The following is a 15,295-nucleotide window of genomic DNA, read 5'->3' on the forward strand; positions in this document are numbered from 1 at the left end:
CTTGCTGAGCTGGTATGACTTTAACCTATGGGAGTCCCTGCTAAGTTCAAACCTCTTCTCCCAGAGCGAGAGAGAAAGGACTTTAAGGCTCTGGTGGATGAGGGGGGTGACGGCGGCCAAAGCGGCCCTTCAGGCAGTGTCGGACACGGCAGCCCGTTCCATGGCGTCTGTGATACCTATGTACAGGGTGTCATGGCTCCTCCTGTCCGGGCTATCCCTCATGCAGGACCTGCCATTTGATGGAAAAGCTCTGTTTTCAGATCAGATGGACATCAGGCTGCACGGGATGAAAGATTCTCATGCCACTCTGCAAACCTTGGGCCTTTACATCCCTCCGGCTAAGGACAAGGCCAAACCACAACTGTTGGCTCAACTGGCTAGGAGCAGATAAGAGCCCCCATACAAGAGGCCGAGGGACCAGAAGCTCCGGTCTCAGCGACAGTCCCGCTCTGCCCCACAGCCAGGAGCCTCTAAGGGAAAGAGGCGGTTTTGACTATTTGCAACCAACCCCCTCCCTGATGGGCCCGGGGGGACCCCGGAGCATGCCCATCTCGTAGGGCAGGAGGTGGGGCGACTGCTGCACCTGGGGCGGTGGAGAGAGTACCAGTAGAATTCCAGGGCAAGGGTTTCTACTCCCAATATTTCCTGATCCCAAAGGCGAAAGGGGGCCTCAGGCCCATCCTGGACCTGCAGGATCTCAACTGTTTTCTGGTCTGCTCCAAGTTCCACATGGTGTCCCTGGCCTCTATTATCCCTTCCCTGGACCTGGGGGATTGGAATGTGGCCCTGGACCTTCAAGACGCATATTTTCACATCCATATTTTCAAGGGGCACAGGCACTTCCTCTGCTTCCTAGTGGGGTTAGACCACTACCAGTTTGCGGTCCTCCCATTTGGCCTATCCACAGCACCCAGGGTTTTCACAAAGCGCATGGCGGTGGTAGTGGCCTACCTCAGATGGGAGGGAGTACAGATCTTTCCATACCTGGGCGATTGGCTTCTCAAGGGCAACTCTCCTAGGTAAGGGCCCATGTGGAGCTGCTCCTGTCCCCATGTGTCGAGCTTGGCTTAGTGGTGAACGAGACCAAGTCAGTGCTAGTTCCAGTGCAGCGCATAGAGTTCATTGGGGCGCTGCTGGACTCCTCAAGGGCCACAGCCTCTCTCCCGCTGAGCAGGTTTGAGGCCCTAAAAGATCTCATCACCTCGGTCACGGCTTTCCCGGTGACAAAGGTGAGAGTGTGCCTTTGGATCCTGGGGCACATGGCGGCATGCATGTATGTGGTCTGCCATGCCAGGCTCTGGATGAGCCCACTCCAGCTTTGGCTAGCCTCCAAGTTCTCCCAGGCCCGGGACGGGCTTAGACAAAGTTCTCACGGTTCCGTCCCTGATACTTGCCTCCCTACAATGGTGGTCTTACCTGAGCTTTAACCTGGTGTCCGATGTGTCGACTTGGGCTGGGGAGCTCACACAGGGAACATGCAAACCCAGGGGATGTGGTCGACCGTGGACTTGTCCCTCCACGTAAATGTCAAGGAGCTCAGGGCAATACGGTTGGCATGTGTTGCCTTCAACATGCACCTTCATGGCAAAGTGGTCAGAGTCCTGAGGGACAACACCGCTGCAACAGGCAAGGCGGGTCTCGTTACTCGGCCCTCTGCCGGGAAGCCCTGAGCCTATAGGAGTTTTGTAGAGCCCACGATATCTCCCTGAGGGCGTTCCACTTACCAGGCATCTGCAATTTGCAAGCCGATCGCCTCAGCAGGGTTTTCTCACCCCAGTATGAGTGGTCGCTCCATTCGGGGGTCACTCACTGGCTCCTCTGAGAGTGGGGAGTTCCCCAGGTCGACCTCTTCGCAACCCCCAGAACCGACGTTGCCCCCAGTTTTGCTCCGGGAGGGAGTGAGGAGGGGCATGATCTCGGATTCCTTCCTCCTGCAGGGGTCGGGCCAGCTTTCCTACGCTTTCCCACAGTTTCCCCTCATCGTCAAAGTCCTGCAAAAAGTAAAAACAAAGCGCGTGTCACCCTTATAGCCCCCGCGTGGGCCCGCCAACACTGGTACGGGATACTCCTGCACCTCTTGGCAGCCCCTCCGAGGAGGCTGCCGCTTCGCCCGGACCTCCTGTCCCAGGACGGAGTCCGCCTCCTTCTCCATCCCAATCTGGCCATGCTCCACCTGACAGCGTGATTGCTCAGTGGCTAGACGAGGAGGAGGGGAGGTGTTTGGAGGAGGTCAGGTGGGTCCTCTTGGAAAGTAGGAAGCCGTCCATATGCCGGACGTACCTGGCGAAGTGATCCAGATTCTCCAGGTGGGCGGGGGAGTGGGGAGCACCCCGTTGTCTGCACCACTCCAGCTTATCCTTGAGTACCTCCTGTCCCTTAGGACCCCAGGGTTGGCACCCACCTCTGTCAGGGTACACCTGGTGGCCATATCGGCCTTCCATCCGCCGGTGCAAGGGCACTCGGTCTTCTCCCATTCTATGACCTTCCGCTTCTTGAGAGGCCTTGACCGTTCATTCCCGTATGCTAGACCCCCTGTGCTGCAGTGGGACCTAAACCTGGTGGTGTCCCACCTCACGGGGCCTCCCTTTAAGCCCTTGGGTATGTGTTCCTGGTCTCACCTCTCATGGAAGGTAGCCTTCCTTGTAGCAATCACTTCAGCCCGTCATGTCTTGGAAATCAGGGCCCTGACCTCGGAACCCTCATATACGGTCTTCCATAGGGATAAAGTCCAGCTTCGCCCTCATCCGGCATTTCTCCCGAAAGTGGTCTCCGCCTTATATATGGAACAGAACATCTTTCTTCCCGTGCTCTGTCCTAAGACCCATTCCTCCAAGGAGGAGTGCCACCTTCACATGCTCGATGTGTGTAGGACACTGGCCTTTTATTTGAATCGGACCAAGCCGTTCTGGAAATCCTAGCAACTTTTTGTTGCCTCGGCCGAGCGTGTGAAGGGACAACCAGTCTCCACCCAGTGTCTTTCCCGCTGTATCACCTCGTGCATACGCACGTGCTATGCTCTGGCAGGGGTTCCCCCGCCACCGATCATCAGGGCGCACTCAACGAGGGCTCAGGCCTCATCGGTGGCCTACGTAGTTCATGTCCCTATCCAGGACATCTGTAGGGCAGCCACTTGGGCCTCAGTTCACACATTTACTTTGCGTTATGCGATCATCTCCCAAACTAGGGATGATGCCGGGTTCGGCAGGGCGGTACTGCGTCATGGGAACTCGTAACTCATACCCACCTCCATCAGGTATAGCTTGGAATCAGCTACTGTGGAATACACATGAGCAATCACTTGAAGAAAGGACAGTTAGTTGTTCCGTAACTGGCGTTCTTCGAGATGTTGCTCATGTCTATTCCACATCCTGCCCTCCTTCCCCTCTGTCGGAGTTGTCCGGCAAGAAGGAACTGAGGGTGGGGAAAGCATGCAGCTCCCCTTATAATGCGATAGAGGCGCCACTCCAGGGGTCGCAGCGGTGCTCCCCCACTACGGGTACTGCTAAGGGAAAAACTTCCGGCACTGGTGCACGTGGCGAGCACACACACCTACTGTGGAATAGACATGAGCAACACATCTCGAACACCAGTTACGGAACAGGTAACTATCTTTTTTTTTCAGCCCCGTTCTTGTTTAAGCACCCCTTTGGAACGCATGTACGCGCACGATGGAAATGAGGCATACATTTAACAGTGAGGGTAATTAACCACTGGAACAATTTACCGAGGTTTGTGGTGGATTTTCCATCACCGGCAATTAAATCCAGCCTGGAAGTTTTGCTGAAAGCTCTGCTCTAGGAATTTATGTAGGGGCAGGTCTCTGGCCTGTTAGAGGAGGCCAGACTAAATGATCACAATGGTCCTTTCTGGCCTTGGAATCTGAGTAAGACTTATTCCGAAATGGTGCGGTGGAGTTAAAGACCTTGCAGACTCTAAGTATCTGCCAGGTCCACATTTGAATGGGAGACCTTCAGAGAGCTCCTAGTGGATGCTCTGGAATGAAACACAAGGGTATGCCCATGGTACTATCACTTGCCTCGTCCCTGAACTCCAGGTGCACATCAATAGTAAAAATGAGGGGCACTGACGAGGACAGCCCTGGTTGCCTTCCTCTCCATGCTACATTTTCCCCTCCTTTCTTCTGTTCTTTTTGTTCTTGGTTCACTATCGTCTGTTTTGCTAATTCCCTTTGACTTTACTGCTTGTTGGGTCTCTGCAGGCATAGGTGCTTAGTTTTCCCTAGGGGTGCTCCACTCCTTCCCCTAAGGCCCCACCCTCGCTCTGCCTCTTCCTGCCCCCTATTTTGCCCGCTCCCCAAGACCCCCACCTGCTCATTGCTCTCTGCCGTCCCCCAAGCCCTTCCCTGAGCCGCCAGTCAGCTGTTTGGTGGTGCCCCTGATTAGCTGAGCGGGGGTGTCACCAAATTGCTGATCGGCAGTGGTGCCACTGAACAGCTGTGGCTGGTGGATTCTGAGCACCCACTCTTTTTTTCTGCGGTTGCTCCAGCCTCAGAGCACCCATGGAGACAGTAGCTATGTCTGCATGGACAGGGGTTCTGTTTCACACAGGGAGGTGGCTGAAGAAGCTGAATAGGACTGACCTCTTGTTGCCTAAATAGATAGGGCAAATGCATTTTGCTTCCCTATCTCCCCATGCTGGGTGGGTTAGTTCCTGCTCCTCAGCTGTCAGTTCAATGCACAAGGATCGGAAGTGTCCAAGGGAGAAGGCTCAAGCCAAGCCAATGCGCCGTAAGCTGGTGGGTCACTGTCTAAAGAGGGAAAAGAGAACACCCACCAGTCATACAGTGCTGTCCTAATCTAGCAATAGACTAACAGGAGCGTAACTTTCATCAGCCTTCAGAGTGTCTGGGTCACTAGTGAGTCTTCAGTCTTGTCCATCTCCTGCATGCAAGGGATTGTTCCCTGCTAAACCTGTCTGTTTTATGCTTCAGACTCTATTGGGCACTAGCAGGATATATTCTCTGGAGTCAGGTTGTCCCATCACTGCTGTTGCCCATGCCTCTGGAGTAGCTTGCAGTTGGAGACAGGACATGGAACTAGATGGACTGCTCATCTGATCCAGTCTGGCTGCTGCTGCCCTTAGGAGGGAAGGATGGGTACCAGCGTGTAGGGCACTAGCTTGGCACTTGACAGACCTAGGCCAGTTCTGTGCTCTGGCACAGACTGCATAAGCCTTGGGTGAGTCTCTCTCTGGGCCTCGTTTCCTGTTCTACCTTACAGGGGTGTGGGAGGAAAAGTGCATTAAAGACTGAGACATGGGGGCTGGATAAGAACCTTTAGGTTCTTACACGTCCCAAGCATTGAGGCTTCTACCCCTTCCCTAAAGGTTGAGTGCACAGCCTCCTGCATCTCACAGTTGAGAGCCTTCACTGGTGCTCTGCTCAAGTAGACTTCCTTAATGTCATCCTGCTGCCCCTACTGATTCCTCTCCTTGGCTATGGTAGGCCCTCTGTATTCACCTATTTCCACTCTTTTCAGGTCTTTCCTCCGTAGTGGTCTCTCAGCTGCTCATGTCAGATCTCTACTCCCTTGCTCTTTCCTGAACTCCCATCTGTCAATCCTTTCTAACTCGCCAACACCAGTATGACCCTATTTGAGTTTCTGCTCACGAGAGGCCTGGAAATTGAGGTACAATGGCAGAAGTGTGTATAGGGAGCCTGCCTTGCCAGCATGCTCAACTCCCTCCCCCTCTTACAAACCATTCACTCTTTGGTCTCTCCCAGGTGTTCCAATAAGAGGCTGCAGCTGTGTGTTACTTGTGACCAGCCTGCCTACAGTAACTGCTATTAGTTGCTGTTGAACCATTGACAGAGATAGGAAGCTGCTGCCCTACCAGTGTCAGAGCCATTCAGCCTATCACAGGACTTGCCAGACTGGATCAGACCCAGGGGGCATCTGGCCTGGTCTCCAACAGTGGTCAGCACCAAATGCTTCAGAAGGAGGTTGAGAACCCCCTCAGTAGCCAGTTGTGGGATAATCTGCCCTCATAATCCTTTTGAAAAGCTGATGCTACGACTGTCTCCTTGGGAGAAGACTATTGTCTCTAACTACCTGGCTTCTGTAGCAAATCCATTCTTCTGTCAGGAATCCTGGAGCATTTGTGTACTTATCATCAGAAGGTAGAAGTAGAGTGCGTAGTCTGCTGGAAATAAATGTTGAAAGGATTTTGTTCTGAAGTGACATTGCTATCAGTTTAAGTGCTCTGTTTCAGTATTCTTCATCCTTGTTCTCTGCCACATAAAATATTTTTATGCCAGGCTTCCTGTGTAGGTGTCTCCCTTATTGTTAAACTGTGTGACAGGACGGGATTTAGATGAATAGACAAAGCATAAAACATTTCCTGATGAAGTTTGTCTAGATGTCAATACAGTTAATGCCACAACAGCCTCACCAGGCAGGTGCCTTCCTCCAGCTGGATTCTAGCTCTCTATTAGTGGTCAGAAGCTTGTAACCTTTGCACCTTGTTCTTAGCTTTGGGCTGAGCAGAGTGGGAGAAGCACGCACCTTATGAATCGGAAACACACCAGCTTGGGGCCTTAGAAGCAACCTGGATTTGTCCTTCACTTCTGTTCCTCCTTTTTTAAGGATGTAGCATCACTTATTTCTTCTTTTGGATGTCTAACAGGAGCGTCTTCCCCACTATGAAGAGCAAAAGGATTGCTATTGTTCTAGAAATGTCTGAGGAAATCCGACATGGATTCATTCCAAATGTACCTAGAGCCAGAGGCTGCTGCAGCCTCACCTAGGTAGGCCATGAACTGGGGAGAGAGCAAAGCAAAAACCTTAATTCTTCCGATCATGCAAGCTGTCAGTTCCTGACAGCTACTAATCTGCCCCCTCCCTTGCCAACAAACTGTTCCAGCCTCTCAGACTGGAGAGAACCCCATGTCTGAGTTGGTGTCTGTTCTGTGGAGTCCAATCAGATGCACCCTCAAATGGCTGTGGTCAGGTGTGGCCCATCGCTGCCACATTAGACACAAAGTTGGCTGTTGATTCTGAACAGAAACAGGTGTTTGTGCGGTTGTGCACTATTGTAGCAGTTCATGATCTCACCCTTTCCTGGGTTTGTCTAGAATTCTGGTTCTTTCCGATGGTATTTCAAAATCCCCTTTGATCCTGTTGCATATAATTACCTGCCTGTCCTATGCAATGGCTTCTGCTGCAGATGATGGCCTGGTCATGTATAAAAATTCTTTATCCCAGACTGATGTGCAGATTTTATGTCAGATTTTCTCCCTTATTTTCTTCCCCTGCCTTAATTTAGTGTCCTCAGGGAGTGGCTTGCCCCATATATTCTTTTCCTTGTGCTTTGACACCAAACTCCTCCTTGACAACCAGTGCCTGTTGCATCATGGTGCCACCAGACTGGCACTGCATTGATCTAGGTCAGGGGTTCTCAAACTGGGGGTCGGGACCCCTCAGGGGGTTGCGAGGTTATTACATGGGGGGGTTGCGAGCTGTCAGCCTCCACCCCAAACACTGCTTTGCCTCCAGCATTTATAAAAGTATTTTGAATTTATTTTGTGTGTGTGTGTGGGGGGGGTCACATTCAGAGGCTTGCTATGTGAAAGGGGTCTCCAGTACAAAAGTTTGAGAACCACTGATCTAGGTGTTCCCTGGGGCAAAGTGACTCATTGGTATTGGTAATCTGAGACTGGTGCTCTAGAATCACTCCAGCACTTCTAGGAAATCCTGCCTGAAGTGGCCGCATGGCAGCTGCTAGAACCCTGTTTTGTGGCCAAGCCCATCCTTCATCCCTCCGAGCATGCAGAGGGGATTGTCAAGGTGGTGGTTTGGAGGAGATGGGTATCAAACTCCATAATCTAAATGACTGGGTGAAAGTGGTTAGTGGGGGAGGGATAGCTCAGTGGTTTGAGCACTGGCCTGCCAAACCCAGGGTTGTGAGTTCAATCCTTGAGGGGGGCCATTTAGGGATCTGGGGCAAAATCAGTACTTGGTCCTGCTAGTGAAGGCAGGGGGCTGGACTCAATGACCTTTCGAGGTCCTTTCCAGTTCTGAGATAGGTATATCTCCATGTCAGCTGTGAACAGAGTTCACTTGTGCTAAAGTGCTTTTAATGCTTTTTGTGGGTGCAGTGATCCATATTTCATGTGGGGGGTGGTGGTTTGTGATGGTGAAAGTTGTTGTTTCTGCCCCACAGCTACCAACCCTTTCTCCCCTCTAAAGCAGAGATGGCACAGGGCAAAGTTCACTCTACTGCCCTTCCCCCCCCTTCCCTGCCTTGCCAATATCGTTCCGTTGACTCTCCCATTCAATCCTTGGCTTCTCAGCCAAAATTGCCAGGTGCAGATGCCCATCGCTTGAATCTAAGGGGAGGCACCAAGCAGCCACCAGCTGGTAATGCCTTCTATTCTTCACGGAGCTGGGGCTGGATTTGAATAGAAAACTTATTCTAGGTTTCATGCTCGCTTAGTGGCCACCATGCCAGCAAGTTGCCTGTGAATTCCTTCTGAAATTAGTGAAGCATTGTGCCTGTTCTATTATCGTCGTGCCTGGTAAACATTTAATGCACTAATGTGTTGGCCAGTGGTTCTCAACCTATTTACCATTGTGGGCTGCATGTGCAGCTCTGTTCTATGTGAGCCACATCACACAATTTATATACTATGGCCCTGAGCATGTCACATGAGACACAACTGTGTGCTGATTGGGCTGCAAGCAGCCCAGGAGCCCCGGGTTGAGAGCCACTGGCATAGATGGACAACGGAGGTGCCAAGAACAAGCCTAACTCTCCATCAAAGTAACTGTAACCTTGCCCTCCCTTTGCCTCCTTGTTTGTTTGCTTCCAGTGGTTGTCTCAATTGATATTTCGCTCCCAAGTCTTTTGTCTATAAAGAGCCTCCTGTATAACTGTCTCTCGTCCAAACAGATGCTGTGAGGTGACAGGACTTGAACTTTGCTCTCATTGACTCTGATTTCATTTCTTTCCCTCTTACCAGACACGACTGGGGAGAACATTGCTGAGTCTCTCGTGGCAGAAGGCCTGGCCTCTCGCAGGGAAGGAATCCGAGCCAATAAGTACGTATATTTCCTGCTCTCCTCTAAACTTGTTCTGGGATTCAGATGTTCTGTGGCACTTGACTTTCCCAAACAGCCTTTGCTTTGACTTTGCTGTGGTGACAGGACAAAGCTGTTGATGAATTACTTCCTCACTCCTGTTCAGGGACCAGCTATTGGTTGAGTTCTGGGCTTTATGCAGTATGGTGTGTTGGGTGCTTTATCTCAGTCTGTGCTAGCAACTTCTCAGGTGCAAGTTAGTGGGACTTGTGCTCCGAAGTCACGCCCTGGGGTGCCTAAATACAGGCTTAGGAGCCAAACTTTAGGGTATTTTTGAACATTTTAGCCTGTGAATAAAAATGTCAATAATTTAATGTATTGGAAGGCCAAACTTTCAACACTGAAGCAGTTTACTTGTAAAGTGACAGATTTTTCTACTAAACTAATTGGCTTGCTGGGAACAGGCATTCCAAAATGGCAGCTCCCCCCTCCTTTGGGGTCATGGCAGAAGGAGGGTAAACAAATAGTCTTCTCCCCCTCACCAGGCTTCTCCTATACTCACATTTTCAGTAGTTCTTGAGAGACCTCTCTCTAGCTGCAAAGCAACCTCTTTGAGGCTGTCCTGGGCCTTCTCTGTCAGAGCATGCTAATGCACTGGAAGATAACACTGCAATTAATACTGATTTTTCCCAACTCTGTATCCACAGACGCAACACTCAGCCCACATGCATGTGGCCCTTACTGTTTGCCAGGATGCACAAAACTTGTGTTAGAGCCTTGGAGTTGACATGTCAACTTTCCACTCTCTGTCCCGTGTCTGGAAGTGATATCCGCAAAACTTTCATGAGTAGCTTTTTCCACTGGCCAGTTCTTGGGAGACCCAGGATTTTAACTACAAGATATCCCAGGATCTCTCCAGTGCATCCCTAGGCGTGGGTTATTGTATTACACGGGGTGTGAATTGTCTATGGAGCTGTTCTATATTTAGCTGTTGGATGCTATTTTATCCTTTGTTGGGTTGGAAGCATGCCTGTATCATTTCCTCAAGCCCATTACTAGCACACTTGGATGTCTTCCACTGGAGGTTTTCATAGCACAGTCTGTAAACAGGTATGCTGAGTAAACACTGCCCACATTGGAGCTAAAATCCAGACCCGTGGCAATCTTGCCAATAAAGAAAACTCTGCAGTGCCAGGTGTTTCCCAGGAGAGCTGGGGACCCTGGATTAAGCTCCTCTTGGTTCCGTCTTTCAGGCAGACCTAAAGCTTTCTTCAAGTGATGATACTTAAGGGGTGTACAGTACAGTGCTTTGCAATCCCACTGTTGGGGAGGGAGGTATAATCCCCATTGTTTCCCTGTCTGCAGAAATTAGACTTCCCCCAGTATCAGCCAGCAAGGCAGTGATGCCATGAGCACAGCACCTCTGCAATGCCTGATGCCCAGTCTCTGCTTGGTCCACTAGACTGTGCTGTCGCACAGGAGCCATTGTGCTCAGTGGTGCAGACCTCATTGCCCGACTTGTCCAGAACTACTGGTCAAATATAGACTTGCTTTTAGATAGTGCCTTGTTTCCTGAAAGGCTGCAAATGGCTTTCCAAACTACAGACACAAATCACATCACCCACGACTGAAACGCAGCCCCTTCTGAAGTCTTCTGTATGCTAGAACACTTGTGAAATGCCCGGCAGGGGCCTGAAAATGCATCAGCCCCCCACATACGTCTTCCAGTGGGGAAGAGTCACCGTTGTGATTACACTTTCACCGAGCAAGACTCTGCCCCACTGCATCCCATCCTGGGTGACTGCACCAATGCAGTTCCAGCTTTGGCATGAAATTCTATTGATGCAGCTGCAGCAGCGCCCTGATTCTCTCAGTGCAATCCCACCAAGCTGCTGTGCTGCCTGTGGACATGGCATGACGTGTGCACCTTAAACAGAGCTAGGCTAGACTTTTGGGGCCACCGCAAGTTGCAGCAGTGCAGTTGTGTGTTGCCAAGCTCTGGTAAGAACAAGGCAGTTATTTAACTGAACCCAGCAGCATAGCTGTTCAGAGCACAAAGTGAAATACTGTGCAATTAAAATACAGGGGAAATGAAAGGGGGCAGGACACCAGAATTAATACACCTCTTGGTCATGCTATGTTATCCTTGACTGTAAGGGTCAATCCCAATGAAGAATGGTTGGTGGATACAAACCATAAGCAACTAACAAACCAACTTTTGTTTAAATCAGAATAGTTCCCAAGTTGCAGTTCTTTACTTACCATGCTATAGGCTATGTCTACACTGCAGCTGGGGGTGTGATTACCACTCATGTAGATGTACCTGCACTCCTTTAATCTAGCTAGCTTGCTAAAAATAGCAGTGAGGACAGGATGCACAGGCTTCAGCGTGAGCTGCACAACCCCCTTGGGTACCTACTGGCTTTGCTAGCCTGTGCCACCATGTCCTCACCGTTGTTTTTAGCAAGCCAGTCCGTAGCGCTAGTTGGGTGTGTCTACACGAGCTGCAGTCAGTCACACAGCCCTGGTAGTGCTATAGACGTACCCAGGATTTAACATTGCTAAAGTGGATGTTGTACTTGTTTCTTTGGATTCCTAACTAAGACCTTGCATGGTGTCAAGTATCAGAGGGGTAGCTGTGTTAGTCTGGTTCTGTAGAAAGCAACAGAGTCCTGTGGCACCTTATAGACTAACAGATGTCTAATGAAGTGGATATTCACCCACAAAAGCTTATGCTCCAATACGTCTGTTAGTCTATACGGTGCCACAGGACTCTTTGTCGCTTCTAACTAAGCCCTTGTCTACACTACAGGTTACTTTGGTGTAACTTTGTCGTTCTGGGGTGTGAATAATCCACCCCCTGAGATTCGTAAATTACACGGAGCTAAGCATCAGTGTAGCCCACGCTATGTCGGTGGGAGAGCTACTGCCATAGCTACACCTTTCACGGAGGCAGTAGTTAAGGTGATGGGAGAGCTCTCAATGGCTTAGTCGCCCCACCACAAGCGGTGCAGATGCAGCCTTACAATCTGATTTTATGTAGACTTATTCTGCTCGAGTGCAACACTTAAAATGCTCATCTGTGCTGAGAGACCAGTCCAGAGCCTCGCTGATATCCGTGCTCAGAGAGGAATGCAAACATTGTTTGGAAATACTGGGCAAATAGCCTGTGCTTTATCACCACGCTCTGAGCCACCAATTGAGAGCTGAAATGCTTCAACCAGGCTGTACTCCTGTATTAGGAATTGCAGTTTTCAGTCAGTGGGACTTGTGCTCTTAAGTCGCACCCTTGGGTGCCTAAATATAGGCTTAGGAGCCAAACTTTAGGGTATTTTGGAACATTTTAGCCTGTGAATAAAAATGTCAATAACTCAGTGTATTGAAGGCCAAACTTTTAACACTGGAACCGTGTACTTGTGAAGTGACAGATTTTGCTACTAAACATTTTTAATAGTTTAGTCCCTGATGCTGCAAGCACTTCCCCACACGAGTACTCCTCCTGAAGGAATTGTTCATGTGAGTGAAGTGAGTTTGCCTCCTTGTGTTTGTGGGATCAGGGCCTTCCCTGTCAATATGTTCTTTGCCTCCACCCACCAGTGTTGTCATTCAATAAGGGACCCAGCCATAGTGGTATTTTTAAAAACCCGCAATTAGTTCATTGTAAATGGTGGCTGGTACACAGCCTCTCTTAACCTCTGTGCCTTGGGTAACTGCTTGCAACTGACTGTGCAGAACAGTGTGCTGCTTGCCCCTTTGCTAACAGGAAGGCCGGGCGTTCAGCTCAAGCCAGCACAGACATCGCACGCTGCCTTGAGTCTTCTTTCCTATTTCCTCAGGCCTTGATGAGGGGTGGGGTGGCATGTCTGAGTCAAAGGGAGAGGCTGGGAGAGCTTGGTAGTGGCACAAGTGCCATGAGCTCTTCCCACCTGATCCAGACATAGAATATGTCACACTCTGCATGAGAAGTTGGAACCAACAGCTCCTCCCTCACTGCGGGCTCCTGTTTAAACTCCAAGGCAGTTTCAGGGTTCGGGAAAGCCGATATGGTATAAAGGAGCACTTTGGCCATCATCCCACCCCATCCAATGCAGGACCAGTCCTTTACCAGGATCAAGGAATTTAAATCACTGATTTTTTTTTTGTTTTTTAATGTCGGGGGAGGGCTTGGAAAGCTATTTTGAAAGTTTGCTATTGCAACTTTAAACATTTTTTTAAAATGCCACTATGGCTGGGTTCCTTGTTGAATGACAACAGTGGTGGAGACAAAGAACTTATTGACAGGGAAGGCCCTGATCCCGCAAACACAAGGAGGTAACTCACTTCACTCACATGAACAATTCCGTCAGGAGGAGTACTCGTGATGAAAGTTAAGAGTGTGGGGAAGTGCTTGCAGTGGCTGTCTGGGTTCTATAGCCTATTTCAGGCTATGAAATAGGATGGTCTCCTGATGCAGGGAAAGGACTCTTTGGCCCTCTTCGTGCTGGGATGCAGTACATGGCTTTACTGCCAAGCTGTGGAAAACAGGCCTCCCGCTCCTGAGGCGGGCTTTCAGCTTGCACGGTGCCAGCAGTCCAGTCCTGCTGGTGTCCCATGCCCAGGCAGAAGGAAGAGCCATGTGGTGCTGCATTGGTATATGAGAGTTTCTTTGAGTCTCTTGCTGGAAGTGCGTCGAGCATGTTAGTGGAGTGGCAGTGCTCTGGGCTGACAGCTGCTCTTGTTATGAGATGATTGCATTAATTAATTGGCTAATGAATCCAGAACAGCTGTTGCTAACAGGCCAGATATCCCTGTACTCAAACCTGGTAAGGCTCCTTTTGCCTCCATTTGTGTTAAATAGAGCTGAAGCAGCTCATGAATTCTCTGCTGAGAGGCTTCCATGCACGCTCTGATTGTCTCTATTTTGCGAGAGAAGTGAGATGTGGAAGTACAATGTGGTGTGATTTGCGGCGCGGATATCTGTTGGCGCCTGTTAATTATGCTAACTGTTCAAGGGGGTGAGTGAACCTCTGTCACTGCTCTTCCTGGCTTGTGCCTTGTGGGAGCGCTTCCAGCATGCACTTCAGATGCTTGCTTCCGTTGCTGCAAGGTCTGCCTCATGCTGGATCAGCATGTACAGCAATGGCTCGATGGCTCTAGGATCCAGGCATGGAGGCTGGCTCTTCCTAGCCTAGTTGGAAATTGACTGCAGTGTTCACTTCTAAGCGTCAGAAGATAAGCCTGCAGTTCTTGGAGCCAGGCTGGTGAAACCAGCTCCCTCTGCAGACAGTGTTCCCCAGACTGTCGCAGTCCAGTCATTAATGCAGGGAGTCTGGGCCCCTGGACTGGATTACTGGCCCAGCCACTCACTTGCTGAGACCTTGGGCCAGTCACTTAATCATTGTGGCTGTCGTCTCACAAAGGGAGGAATTTATTTCTGACTCAGATGCTGTGCGGCGTAGGTTGTCTGCGCAGACAGTATGACCCCACCGTTCTTCCTGGGTGCAGCTCCACTGCGGGGAAGCTGTAACAAAGGGTTGGGTCTCTTTCCCACTGTACTGGGGAATAGATTGCACCGTGGTATGAAACCAGGGCTCCCATCTGCCTGGCAATCCTTGGGTGTTCATCCAGCTAATCCTCTTATAGGGATGGCCTCAGTGCTGTACTTGTAAAGCTCTAACTTCCTCAGCTGTGAGATGCTAGACAAGATTCCTCTAGTCTTGGGTGTGCTGTGCACACTGCGACTAGCAAGGTGAGGTCTGGCTTTCCCCTGTATCTGTTCGACCTGAGTGGTGGTTGGATTGTTAAAGTATCCAGAAGTGAAATGTCAAGTCAAATGTGTGCTCCCTGGAGCAAACCTTCTTGGTAAAACATGCAAGATAGCAATGCCCCAGCATCCAACTGCCTCTGCTATGCACAGCCCCCACACCTCTGCGCTGGATCTTCTATGCTCTTACAATAGAGCTGTGTTTTCTCCTAGTCCTGAGCAGAACAGACTGGCTGAGCTGGAAGATCAGGCGAAGGTTGCGAAAAAAGGAATGTGGAGCGAAGGAACAGGCTCTCACACGGTCCGGGATCTCAAATACACGATTGAAAACCCGCGCCACTTTGTGGATTCCATGCACCAGAAGCCAGTCAATGGTAAGCGTGTGCTCCAGGTGAAGCAGCATGGTGGGGTACTGGCGAGCATGTAGCTGTGGGATGTTCACATCCTACCGGTGTTTACATATGCACTGTTCTTTGAGCTCTGACCGGCCTCAGTTTGCAGTCTGCCCCAGCGG

At 50.4% G+C, this 15,295-nt stretch overlaps 1 protein-coding gene across 2 annotated transcripts in view; it reads left to right on the forward strand.

Moving 5' to 3' along the window:
• SND1 (staphylococcal nuclease and tudor domain containing 1) overlaps window positions 1-15,295 on the forward strand; it is a 477,167-nt gene that overhangs the window by 40,146 nt on the left and 421,726 nt on the right. For both annotated transcript variants that reach the window (XM_039520222.1, XM_039520221.1), the window contains exons 4-5: window positions 8,981-9,059; window positions 14,995-15,155. In XM_039520222.1, coding sequence (XP_039376156.1) covers window positions 8,981-9,059; window positions 14,995-15,155 — 240 coding nt within the window. The remainder of the gene's footprint in view (window positions 1-8,980; window positions 9,060-14,994; window positions 15,156-15,295) is intronic.

This window comes from Mauremys reevesii, linkage group 1, assembly GCF_016161935.1.
Source record: "Mauremys reevesii isolate NIE-2019 linkage group 1, ASM1616193v1, whole genome shotgun sequence".
NCBI lineage: Eukaryota > Metazoa > Chordata > Testudines > Geoemydidae > Mauremys > Mauremys reevesii.